This window comes from Numenius arquata, chromosome 7, assembly GCF_964106895.1.
Source record: "Numenius arquata chromosome 7, bNumArq3.hap1.1, whole genome shotgun sequence".
In the NCBI taxonomy this organism is placed as follows: Eukaryota; Metazoa; Chordata; class Aves; order Charadriiformes; family Scolopacidae; genus Numenius; species Numenius arquata.
In genome coordinates this window covers 16579754-16592528 of record NC_133582.1, presented here as the reverse complement: position 1 = coordinate 16592528, position 12775 = coordinate 16579754, and the positions used below count along the sequence as shown (strand labels likewise).

The window sequence follows — 12775 nt, the reverse complement described above, 5'->3', positions numbered from 1 at the left end:
CCTCCGGCTGCATGTTTTGGCTGCGGCCTTTGCCTGCCAGCCATGCCCTCCTGGCAAAGGGTGAGCAAGAGAGGAAGCTCTTACTGCTTCAGTGCAAGCCATTGCCCCATTGCCCGGCAGAGTTGGGCAGGGAGCTGCCACCACCATAAGACAGGCAGGACCTCCTTCCCCAGGCCCTGATGGGAAACCACTGCAAGGAAGATTTTATATGAGCTTTTCCCAATGTGTTGCTGTTTATATTCAAACTGTTGTGGGATTTTTTTTTCAAAGTACTTAACTTTCAAGTAGTGAACTTAATTTGATCCTCGTCATCTGTGGGTTTGGGAGAGATCTGGTGACCATCAATGGATGAATACCTGTCCTTTCCTTCGTCTCCTAGGATTTTAGATAATGGGCTGTGTGCAATGTAAGGATAAAGAAGCAACAAAACTGACTGACGAGAGGGATGGCAGTTTAACTCAAAGCTCAGGCTACCGCTATGGGACAGATCCCACTCCGCAGCACTATCCTAGCTTTGGTGTGACTTCAATCCCAAACTACAACAACTTCCATGCCACAGGAGGCCAAGGACTGACTGTGTTTGGTGGAGTCAATTCCTCCTCTCATACGGGGACACTGCGTACAAGAGGAGGAACGGGTGAGTTTTAAAGTCTTTCAGTAAAGTCTTTTTTTTTTCAATTATCAGTCACATAACTACAGCAGGGGCACGGCTGTCTCGACATGCTGGTTTCGGGAAGAGTTACATCATGAAATAGTGAAAAGAATTGAAGTAGGGGTGGACCAGGGTCTTCAGCCCTACCTTTGCTAACTTGCAAGTGCTAGTTCACTTGGGGATTGAGAAATTATGTATACATGCCCAATTTCGCTGATTGACCGCCTCATCCCCCTACCAGGGAACGGAAAGTGTGGTCTGAGCCGCCTCAAGTAGTTAACAGGAAATACTTGCCATGGTTATGTCAAAATCCCCTCTTCAAATCCCCTTTGCCTGCTTGGGATCCTGCATTGTGTATGGGTACCAAACCAAGAAGACTGATGACTCTACAAACTGAAGGCAGTGGCGTGCTTGCTGGCCGCATAAAAGCAGAAGGATTAGAGTAGTCGACCAAAAAGTAGGAGGCTTCAGTTCATTTTGCTCCTCAGCAACCAGAGTAACTTACATTTAGCTTAGCCACCTCATCTCTTGAGGCTCCTTTCCCTCCTGTTTTTGTGATGGAGTGTAACTAACTCACCTATCTTCTTTTTCAGGTGTAACTCTTTTTGTGGCGCTTTACGACTATGAAGCAAGAACAGAAGATGACTTGAGTTTTCACAAAGGAGAAAAATTTCAAATACTTAACAGCTCGTAAGTTTTAGGCTTGGGAATATGCTTTTTAGTATTTTTAAACTTATAATGTTGACAATTATATTTGTCTGCTTATCTTATTAGTAAGATCTAATGTTGGATATTCAAGATATGTAGGGGTTTTGCTCTGTGCTTACTTACTTGCCTTTGCATTTTGCAAAGTGCTTTACTATTGAAAAAACCCTTCAACCACACGCAGCTTTACTTCAAAAGTGTGAGATTGTGTGATTCACTGCTTACATTTCACAGTAAACTCACATTCAGAACTGAGAGTACCAGCTCCGTGCTTTACCAGTAGTCACAGAAGTTCTGCAAGTCACGTAATAACACTTTTTGCAATCTGCTGAAAGTATCTCTACACAGGAACAAGCTACAAACCAATTCACAAAAGAGGCGTTACCCAGACTTGCGTGTCAACATAATTTTAAAAGCTTTTTTTTTTTTTCTTTTAAAGGTAGGTGATACAGTCAGAACACGCTAGGAAGTTCTGTCAAGTGAAACGCACCATTGTACAGTTGTATTTGGCATGAAAACCACACTTCCATCCTGGAAATCATCAAGTTAAACTTAATTTTATTAACTGCCCATTGAAAATAATCCCTTAGCAATTTAAAAATAACATCTAAAACTTACTGTGCTATTGACCTATATCTGAACATCTTGTAATTCTTGGCTAAGAACATAAAGTTGAAGGCTCTGTGTTATTTCCAGTATTGCTATCATGTAGAGGTAAAAATGGGTTAACAACCAAGTATGTCGCTTTCTAGAGACTTTGTGATATTGTTCTGATCTTTTTTTCTTACACTGTGTGACAGCGAGGCAAATTCGTCCCTGGTGCAACTCCTGTTAATTTTAATAGAACAACTACAGGGTTGGAGTTGGCTCAATGTGCATTAAAGTAAAATAAAATTTAAAAAAAATCACGTAATTCTGTGGAATATGTTATGAAGCCATGAAGCTGAAGAGCTTTGATGTAGATGAAAGCATGAAAACTTCAGTTACGACTTGTAGAGGGAGCAGCAGCTTAAAAACCTCTTATTTCTAAATTAGGGCTTGGGAGAAAACCCTGTTTTAACCTATCGTCCATTTTTGTTCATCTTGCCTGCTGCTTTCCTAACCTTGCACAAACTGCACTGTAACTTGAAACAAAAAGAAATTCCACACATTATAAATTCTTTATGCATGCCAGGTGATAAAATTAGGTGCTCACCAGGACTTGTGGAGTCAGTGGGACGGAGAGATTCCCCCGTGTGTGGGCGATTGCAGTACATGCATTTTGATGCAGGTAATTACTGCCTGGAGGAAGGTTTTTACAAGGGAAAAAAAAAAAAATCAAGCATCCACTGATTTTCCTGTAGGGTTATAGAAGCCCAGTTCCCATCGTAGTCGGCTCTGTCTGCTTATAAACACAGACCTAACACACTTCTGGAGTACTGACAGCTGGACTGGGGATCTCCAGAAAGCAGCTTTCCTCTCTTCACTTATATCAGTAATTATATGAAAGAAGCCTGTTTTCTTAAGAATCTGCTGATGCTGATTGCAGCCAGAAAGCATATATGTCCACAGAACTAGTTTGTATGGAATGTTTTTTGAGTGTCTGGATTTTTTTTTAGCTCTCAACAAAGGAAATTTAATTTGTGCTTTGGATTAAAAGCTCAGGGCAGCAATACCTGAAATGGCGAACAGAGGGGTATTCCTGTGATTTGAAGTCAGAAACAATACCAAGGGAAGTCTGGGGAAAAGAGGTAACTGCAGGGGTGGTTCAGAGCAGAGCCTGACTCCAGGGCTCAGAAACACCCAGCCATTCCCAGCGTCACACGGTGGCTAGCCCTATTGACTGGCCTCCTCCTACCTCAGTTGGGTGTCTAACATTAAGAGCTGTGACAAAAGTCTGCATTCCTCCTCCTTTCTGGCTGTGCTTTGAGAGGTTTAAGCTTCTCTGTCAAAGCAGAGGGAGTTGTTCCTGATGTTGCCATCACCTACGGGACTGCTTTTCGCCTCCCTAGATGCGATAAAATACCTCCATCTAGTGGACTGTCTGTACAGTAAGGAGAAGAAATGTAATGGTACAATTTATCAACCACAGTATGGCATAATCTCTCAGAAATATTCTACAGCAACATATGGAAAAACGTTAGTACTTCAGCTGATAAAATTAGGGATGTAAACCAATAGGGCCGCTTGCCTGACATACTAATGCATACAAGATGTATTAAAATAATGTCGGCTGCCAGCCTCTAGAAAAGCTACTTGTTCTTCACTTTTTTTGAACTGTAGATTTGGAAATGTCTCCTTTTTGACTAATCACAGCTGGTTTTTAGTTTTTTTCCATAGAGTTCGTACTCCTTCAAACTGTTAAAGTGAAGTTGGGAGTTTAAAGAGATCTTGACACAACTTTCCCTGCCGGTGATAGCTTAGACAATGTGTTTTCTGTAACTGCTTGCTTACAGAAGAAGGTGAATTCTCTGGCCACATTTGATAATAGTGTTTTATCTAGTGAAGAAATCTCTGTTTTACAGAGAGGGGAACTAAGAAAGAGTTTCTAAACAGTTCAGAAACAGAAAAGAGAATGCTTATTAGTAGTGGTAGGAGTTAAACATCGGTGAATCTGGTGCTGAGAATGAAATACACATTGCTAAATCACAAATCATTGCATCCTGTAAAAAGTTGAGAAATAACCTTATCTTAAAGCTGCACATTCTACAGCAATGTGTATTGTCTGAAGGGCAGTATCACATATGCACACATGTATGACAAAAATTGGTGCTAAGCCTGTGGAATACTGCCATAAAATGGTCCTGCATGGACCTCTTCATATTTAAATGTTGTAGAAAAATGGTGTTCTGTAAGTATTTGAAAATGCAGCTAAGTCCTTTGCTACTTCAGATATCTCCTCTGGATGACTAAGAGAGGGAATCTAGACAATGACGTGTGATCCTTGAGGGTTATGTAAAACTCCATATTGGTAGATGGCTTTTGGTGCCTTTAGGTTTCAGATTAATTATCCCCATAGAAGTTTAAAATTAGCAGTGGATGTGACAGTGTTCAGTTTGGTGGTTTTTCCATAAGATCTCTCAAGAGTATCTATTAGAATAATTGTTATGGAGACGGTTTTCTATATTCTAGTACAAATCCAGCCCTCACCAAACCTGATTTCACTGGGTCGTTATGCCTGTTTATGCCATTATGCTACGTTTGGAAGGCTACATTACTAATCACTGCTGAAATAATAATAGGTGTAAAGAAATACATATATTATTTGGGTTTAGATGCTAACAGACTCTCAGAAGCATGCCAGTGATAAAGAGATGAGTTGCTGTGGATTCTTACACCACGCAGCTGTGAGTGCTGTTAGAAAAGTCAGATCATTGTCTTTACAGCTGCGTCTCACTCTTACTTCTCCTTCTCACCTCTGTTTCTGCAGGGAAGGAGACTGGTGGGAGGCCCGCTCCTTGACAACAGGCGAAACTGGTTACATTCCCAGTAATTATGTGGCTCCAGTCGATTCCATCCAAGCAGAGGAGTATGTTTTCTTTTTGTTGTAAAGACCTATTAGTCCTGTATTTGAAGGAGGTTCAAGGAGTTGGTTTTGATTGATTGCAGCAATTTTTCAAATGACTTGCATTATTTTTATTTCAGTTCTTAACTGCACTGATAAATAATTAGGTCATTAGTAACAAAAGAAGCACAAGCTCAGTGCTTTTTCAATGTCAAAACAAAGGAAGAAAACCTAAAGGAACATAGGTCTGCTTCCTTTATTCCAGTGTCAACTAATTTCAAGCTTTAAGCAAAAGGTGCCCTTGCTTTTCCTGAACCAAATATTTGGGTCAATTAGTGTGCACACTGCCTGTTAAAGAGAGCATGTTCTATCAACAAATACCTATCAATAGGTAAGACGCCTACAACACATATAGCAGGCAGCATGAGGACATATCTATGCAAAAAATGGAGTGCTGTGTGTATCCATATTATTTCCAGCATAAAAGATAGGCTGGAGGAGCTTATGGAGCTGAGCAGATACTACTGTAGTCTGTACTTTGGGTTGTACTTCGTTGATTGTGAAACGGAAAAAAAAAAAAAAATTGCTGCAGGAAGGAAAAAGATACCAAAACTCTGAAAGCCTTATACAACCACAGTAAAGTGGTTGCATCTGGTCCTTCTACTGAGGTTTTATAGCTGTGCTGCAACAAAAACATTGAATACTAATACATCACTATGTAAGTCAAATATGTAATTTACAGCAACATCTGTAAAAATACTGTTCTTCAGCAGCTATGCATTTTTCTGCCCTTTTCCTTGTCTATTCCTTCTCCCCACCAAGTCTTGCTCTCTGTTTGTGAGTCTGGGCTTTGTCGTAAGACACCAAACAAGCATTATCAGCCTCTACTGATTATAGGTTTAATGCAAAGTGCTACTGCACAATGTATACAACATCTACTACACAGTTCATCACATTAGCTTCCCGCCACAATAAAAGAGAAATTAAAAAATATGTCAAAAGTTGTCAAATATACTTGAGGAACTATAGTTTCCACAAATCATTCTCCATGTCTGAGCTCCATGACAGTACGTAGTAATCCTATGTAGCATTTGTCTTACTACTTCTGCTGTTTCCCTAAGGTGGTACTTCGGCAAACTTGGCCGAAAAGATGCTGAGAGGCAGCTGTTGTCATTTGGAAATCCCAGAGGTACCTTCCTGATCCGGGAAAGTGAAACTACCAAAGGTAGGCTGGCCAAAGCTATTCTGACTATGAATGAGAAATAGATGAGAAAAATTATGCTAAGTTTGTGAAATACTGTTTTCACTGGTATGAAGGTAGCGATAAGTGTCATCTTGCATATATGTGTGCTATGGAATGAGATGTCTGGACATCCCAGGTCTTAAAGTGAGTGTTCAAAGCAGAGAACAACCCAAATGCAAGCCATGCCGTGCTTAATCCATGGTATCTGCAGTGCAAGTCATCCACAGTCAGGGTTCTCTGCTCTGCTGTCACACTCCGAATGTCGCACTGTCTCTCTCCATTAGTGTGTTGAGGATACTGCCATTGCAATGGCATTGGGTGGAGAGTGGCTCTTCAGAACAACAGCTATGGGGCTACAAGAGCCAAGCTTCCTGGTGTCCATATTGATGTCCAGGCATAGCCAGCTAGCTTACTGTGAACAGATGCTGGGAATCTCCCGTCTAGTTTGGTAAAAATTATTACTAACATCTGAACAAGCAGAATATTTGAACCTTCTTAGCTGGAAGATGGGTGTGGGAGGGAGTTATTATTTTGGGAAGATTAGGGGATTTTTTGGCCTTTCCCCTTTAAAATGCTGGATCCCTGGGGGGAAAAAAAAAAAAAAAAAAAAAGATGTAGGACTTTTAAATTCATAGATTAACAGTGAAAATACTTGAAAATATTTCTATTTAATATACTCATAAAGCATTCGACTATATCCATTCTGTTGAAGTCAAGTGGAAAGATGTATTCTCCTCTTTCCCTCTGAAAATATTGGAAGAGTTCCAGTTTTCTTGGTGGATGCTATCTTTGCTTTTACATTTTGTTCATGAGGCCTGTCAACATCTTCAAAGCTTTGCAAGTATGAAAAGATCTCTCTAGCTCATACAAGTATTGAGGAGAAAACCTGCAACTAAGTGAAAACAAACCTGGCCATTTCTCAATTAATCAGCAATCCAAAACAATAGCTGTGGGAAGCATAAGGCACTGGAATTAATTCCATGTAAGTTCTGAAGTCTAATGATGGTTCATGTAATTAAAGCACTTACTTGTCAGTGCTTTGATCAGAGCACACTCTGTCAGCTAAACTTAGCATGCAAGGTGGTTGGAGTCATGGCTGGTAAAGAGGCTTAAAGAAGAGAAGCACTACTTCCCATTCCTCTCCACCTGACCTATCTTCAGATGCTGCATTCTGTCATCTAAAATTGTAAGTTTTACACTTTTGACTCCTGCAGTCACTGGATTCTTCCTTCACTGCCCATAACTCTGAAGACAAAAATCTCTGAAGCAAAATCCAAATAGACATGCTGTTGTCTCAGACAGCTAATTTCCCATCTAGTCACCCCAGAGCTTCACCGTACCTTATGTAGCAGTGAGGCATTCTCACCAGGACCAAGACAGGCTCTAACTTGCTCTTTTTCTGCAAATAGCCTCCACCTGGTTGTTTTCACCAACAGTTGTTGTGATGAGTGTGAGGAGTAGGGCTTCATTCCATTCTGTGCCAAGTTTAAAAACTCACTCATATAGGCATCCATGGATCCTAAAAACAACCACAACACTGTCTCTTTAAGCCACATTATCAGCTTGGTCTATTTTGACCATTTTTTATACAGTGATAGGGGATATGTTTTGCAGGGCTGTTTACTTAGCTAAGTCAGGGCTTTTTTTCTGGAGCTTCTTGTGAAACACAAAAGCATTGGGGAAAAGGAGTAATCCATCATGGATGGACTTATAGCAGCAAGCTTAATTTCTCTCCATTTGAACTTAAGGGTTTCTACATCTTCAGGCTAAGTTTGCATCAAAGCCATTGGAAAAAACCAAACACGCATGGTTTTTGTCAAAAACGCCTGTTTCCCTTCTCATCCTTGTGGTGTTTCAGTATGTTGTTAGAAGAAAACAGAGGGAGCTTGTTGTTCACGAGAGAAAAAAGTCAACTGGGAGGGCTCAAATGGTGCATTCTCCCGTAAGTCTTCTGAAAACGCCTTACTCCAACTAGTCATCTTGGGCTTGAGGCAGGAATTGTTTTGCGACCTAGAATTGTCCCTTCTGCTTTAAATAATAACAATAATAAAATTAATTGAGATCATGTTAAAAGTACTATCATGGATGACTTCAGCATGAATTTAACCTCCCCTGATCGTGGTTGCCTTCTCTTCTTACTTCCAAAATAAATCATATGGAGCCGACTTTTCATTTTTTCAATGCCTGACTACCCAGGTACTTCATCAGCTCTTGTCTGTATAATCCTTCACCTGGTTTCAATCTCCACCCTCCAAGGCTGTCTGGTTTCAGGTTTGTTTTTTTAAAAAATTCATTACTATGATATATTGTAATGTCGTATTTCTACCCAAATTTTTATTAAGTATATCTCTTATATTTGAATTTATCATCAGATAATAATGAATAGTATAAATAACTAGCAGCCTAAATAAATGAGTAATGAAATCCATCTTGGATCTTGTTTTCATCCAGATTTGAACTAAAGCTCCAGTCCTGCAACTTGATCTGAGGTCAGCGGGGGTCCACAGAGGCCACCCATGCAGCTCTGATTGCAGACCTGGAGCCACAGATTGTTTACATTTTCCTAAAGAATCTAAAATAGTGACCAGATAGGCAGGGAGCGTGACTAAAGAAAATACAGCTGCTGCCAGTGGATCAAAACTCACAAATGCAGAGGTGCAGAACACTGCCTGGAAAATTTTGTAAGTAGGCTGGTTAACAGTGTAGAACCTAGAGTGGTGGTACAAAGCATGCACAAGATGTGCTTGAAAATCCCCAAATAACTTTGAACTCCTAGCTGAGAGAGATGTACTTACTCAGTGGGAGAACCTCCTCAGAAAAATATCCAAAACAAATTTTTCTACACTTAGAAATAAAAAAACCTTGTCACTCTCTCGGGGTGTCTCCCATTCGCATAAACCAGAATCATCTGTGTAAGTGCTGGCTCTTTTCCTTCCATTTAGAGGACAAAGAACAGGGAATTTGAGAAGTCCTTGGAGTCAGGGCAGAGATGTTTTGTTCACTGCAGCTCCCTCAGCCGTGAGCCACCCACCAGAGTGACCTGTTGCAGGTTAATGTGGTTGGGGAAACTTCTTCCCGGGATGATGCCCAGGAAAGATATCTTACACCAGGAATCCCCACCTGACTGTGGGAGGTTCTTTAAACCATTTCATTTGTCTGGAGGTGGTTCTAGAGGATGTGAACCTGCCAGGTGTGTCAAAAAGTACCCTGACTTGGGATAAGCAGCAGTTGGTGCTGTTTGCTAGTAGACCTATAGGAAGTCACTCCACCTTTCATGTTTTCCAAAATCGTCTGCTGGTGGTTTTCCTTTCCTGCTCTTCGCTGACATGGTTACCAGTGAAAGCAGCCCAGGCTCCAGAAGATCGACCTTCCTGAGATCTCTGCAGCTGTCAGTTGACTCCAGGTTTTTTTCCTTTTAATGTCTGAATTGCCTTTGAGTAAACACAATATTTCTCAGAGCCATGAGTGAGGACTTGTCTTCTCCACTGCCTTTGAAATGGCCACGCTTTTGCTCAGAAACTGTATTATACTGTAAAATGTGGCTTTGCTTTTGACACTGTAGAGAACAAAGAAGTGGGTGTCACTGTATGTATTATAGGACTGTGCTTCAAACTAAGACCTGAATGTGCAGATCCCCGTGTAGGTGGCCAAGCTCCCTTTACAGTCTGCAGGAAGCTGGGGTTCAGTTCAGCTGCCAACGACTGCAGACACCCAATACTCAAACCTGCATTATGCCATCGATATCTGCAGTGCCACAACGCTCATGGAAACTAGGCTGGGATTCAGCTGCCCTAATAGCACCAGAAATTTATGTGTGTGGGCATCTAAATCAAGCCCACAGCCCACCTGCAGATGGCCACTGCTACACCTGAAACTAAATCCAGCCCCTCAACTGGGTTCCTTTACTTGGCTGTGAGCATCCAGAGTCATTTGAAATGCCTGCAGATCATCCACATGGATCAGACAAGCGTGACAGCCTGTGGGAAGACTGCCAAGCAGGATGTCCTGGGGCATCTCATGTGTCACTTAACCCCTGTGTTTGGGCATCTGAATCCCACCAGTAAGCTCTAAAGCTCCAGCACGGATTTGGAAAGTGAAACATGCAGTTCTTGCAGATCTACTGGTGCACAGTCTTGGTGTAGCACTACCTTCCAAAGACTGTGACATGCCAAGTATGCTAATTTGATTGTTTGATTTTTATAAAGAAGTTTGGGATCCATCTGGGTAACAACACTACACACATATAAACTCATTATCTCCAGTGCTTCCTATGAAAATCTTGATATTTACCGCCCACTGGCATTTACCTATAGTATTTGCAGTGCAACCTGACACAGAACAGGAAAAGTCAATTTGGCAACCTGAAGAAGTAAATGTTAAAATGTGAGTTTTCATTTGCATAGAATTCCTGATTTCTTTCTAGAAAAGTGTGAAAGGAACATGGTGTGAACATCATAAGATTTCTGTGATACTTAATTCATTGTGTTAAATTCACTTGATCTTTTTGAAGGTACAGTAAGCATTTTTTTGGAAGCAATTTCTTTCACTTCATAACAACTGACCAGCAAGCCAAAATCTTTGTGTCTAAAAGCTACTTACATTTTTTTATTTCTCTTTTGTTTGGAACAGGTGCCTATTCCCTGTCTATTCGAGATTGGGATGATATGAAAGGAGATCATGTCAAACATTATAAGATTCGTAAACTTGACAATGGTGGATATTATATCACAACTCGGGCACAATTTGAAACTCTTCAGCAGCTGGTTCAGCATTATTCAGGTAATTTTTCAGATAATACATGGCACCCTGAAGTAATTTAAAACAAAAGTGTTTACTGCTGAGCTGATGTATGTGTAAGACGCCCTAAAGAGTCATTTGAGATATGTCTCTAGCTTGTTGTAATGCATCTTCCATTATCCCTTTCCCATTACAGTTATAAATGGCTTTGAGTGCCGTTCACAGTGTGCAATGATGGAGCTTTTAAAAGCTAGCATTCTACTGAGGTAAAGGTTCTGCCCACTCTCCCTTTTCTAAGCTAACAGAATTACTGAATTTGACTTCCACATCTCAAAGTATGAATTCCCTGTGCATAAGCGAGTGCTAATATGTACCCTTTTGCAGCACGGTATTGCTAATAAAGCAAATAGGGAGCTGCATTGTGGAACTCAGTCACCTAAAGCAATGACCAAAAGGTTTGCATACATTACCTGACTCAAATTTTCCCATGGGATTTGTGTTCAATATGCAAAGTATTAACATTTAAATTATAATCGGTCAAATTTTAAAAATAAACATGGCAAGGTGGGTGTTTCTTTATGCACACTGTTTGTGTCTACCCACCACGCTCTTCTTTTTTTTTTTTTTTTTTAAATTCCTGTGGTTAAAATGTGGCATGCACTATTCAACTCAAAAGTGCATCCTGCTGTCACTGGCGATTGGCGTACAACAGATGCAACTTTAAGGCCCCCCAAACCTTCACATAGGACAACCGGTTCTTATGTAGAAGACTGCCATGCTTCTCAACATGGTCATTTTTTAAGCACAAATTTGTATTTTGAATTATTTTGCTTTTTATTTTTTCCTTTCTTTAGCTTTTCGTAATATTAACAGATGACCCCAAATGCTCACTGCTCAAAAACTTTTCATAATTTTTACTTGGGAAATCAACTTCTCTGTGGGGTGTTTTTTCTGTATTCTTTGTATTCTGTCTGCTGTATTCTTATGCTATTCATACTAGACATCTGGCTGTCTTCTCCGCCCCGTTTCTGATGGGTGTATGCTGCCTGGGAGAGTTTCTAGTTGTTTCTGGTGACACTACATTAAACTAAGCTAAATAATGTATAAAACCTCACATCTAAGGAAGATAATTTTCAGCCCCACTATACCAGCTGGTATATGCCAACTATTAGTTTTCTGTAGTTCAATTATTTGGGTGGTGTATTTTTCATGCACAGACGCAGAAACAAATAGATCTGGAAACAGCCATTTCTGTGCAACACAGAGGCATAATCAGTAGGATCCAGGTAGGGTAGCTCAGGAGGGCATGGTACAGACTCCAGAGGTTTCACCTGGAGTCTTCCAGACCCAGGTGAACACAGGAGCCCTCCTTCCACGCCAGCCCCAGCTGACTCAAAACATAAAGGCTGCCTCTAACCACCTGCTCCGCACTCTGGATTGTGGGAGGTAGATTAGCATAACTCCTTGTCTGTGCCTAGATTTACTTCTAGGGAGAGCTCAAAGATGCCCAAATGACTCTGTAAAGACCATCATAGCTCCTGAAGAACCACAGATCGGTGCCTTCAGAGCAGGATCGGTATGCTTTGCAGCCCACCCTTCTTCAGCCCTCATCCCATAGCTGTCCAGTCTGGAGGACCCCTCCTGTCCAGGCAGCTGGGAACCAAGCTACCCAGGTAGACAGTGTGCAGTTTGGTCTCACGTGAGCAGTCCTGGGTCAGGAGTTGGATGTACAAAATGTACCTTTGTGCAGACACAGCAGAGGTAACCCTGCAATGCACTCCCACTGCACCTTGTCAAGCATAAGCTCTTGAGCATGCAGTCTAGGCTTAACTGGAGCACCAGCATGCCAAGCTTTTTTTTGTTTTTTCAACAAAAGAAAACAAGGAGGTCTTAAAAACCTCCAGTTTCTTTCTGCAGCCATCCAAACTCATAAGGAAGCTTTCCAGATACCATC

The 12775-nt window shown here is 41.1% G+C and overlaps 1 protein-coding gene across 3 annotated transcripts in view; it reads left to right on the top strand.

The window, feature by feature from the left end:
• The first annotated feature begins 379 nt into the window (after positions 1-379).
• The window catches only part of FYN (FYN proto-oncogene, Src family tyrosine kinase), a 36881-nt gene continuing 24485 nt past the window's right edge, over positions 380-12775 (top strand). For 2 of the 3 annotated variants that reach the window (XM_074150637.1, XM_074150635.1), the window contains exons 1-5: positions 391-637; positions 1246-1342; positions 4767-4865; positions 5963-6066; positions 10714-10863. In XM_074150637.1, coding sequence (XP_074006738.1) covers positions 391-637; positions 1246-1342; positions 4767-4865; positions 5963-6066; positions 10714-10863 — 697 coding nt within the window. Of the gene's footprint in view, positions 638-1245; positions 1343-4766; positions 4866-5962; positions 6067-10713; positions 10864-12775 lie in introns of all 3 variants that reach the window. The other variant, XM_074150636.1, reaches the window with a different exon arrangement.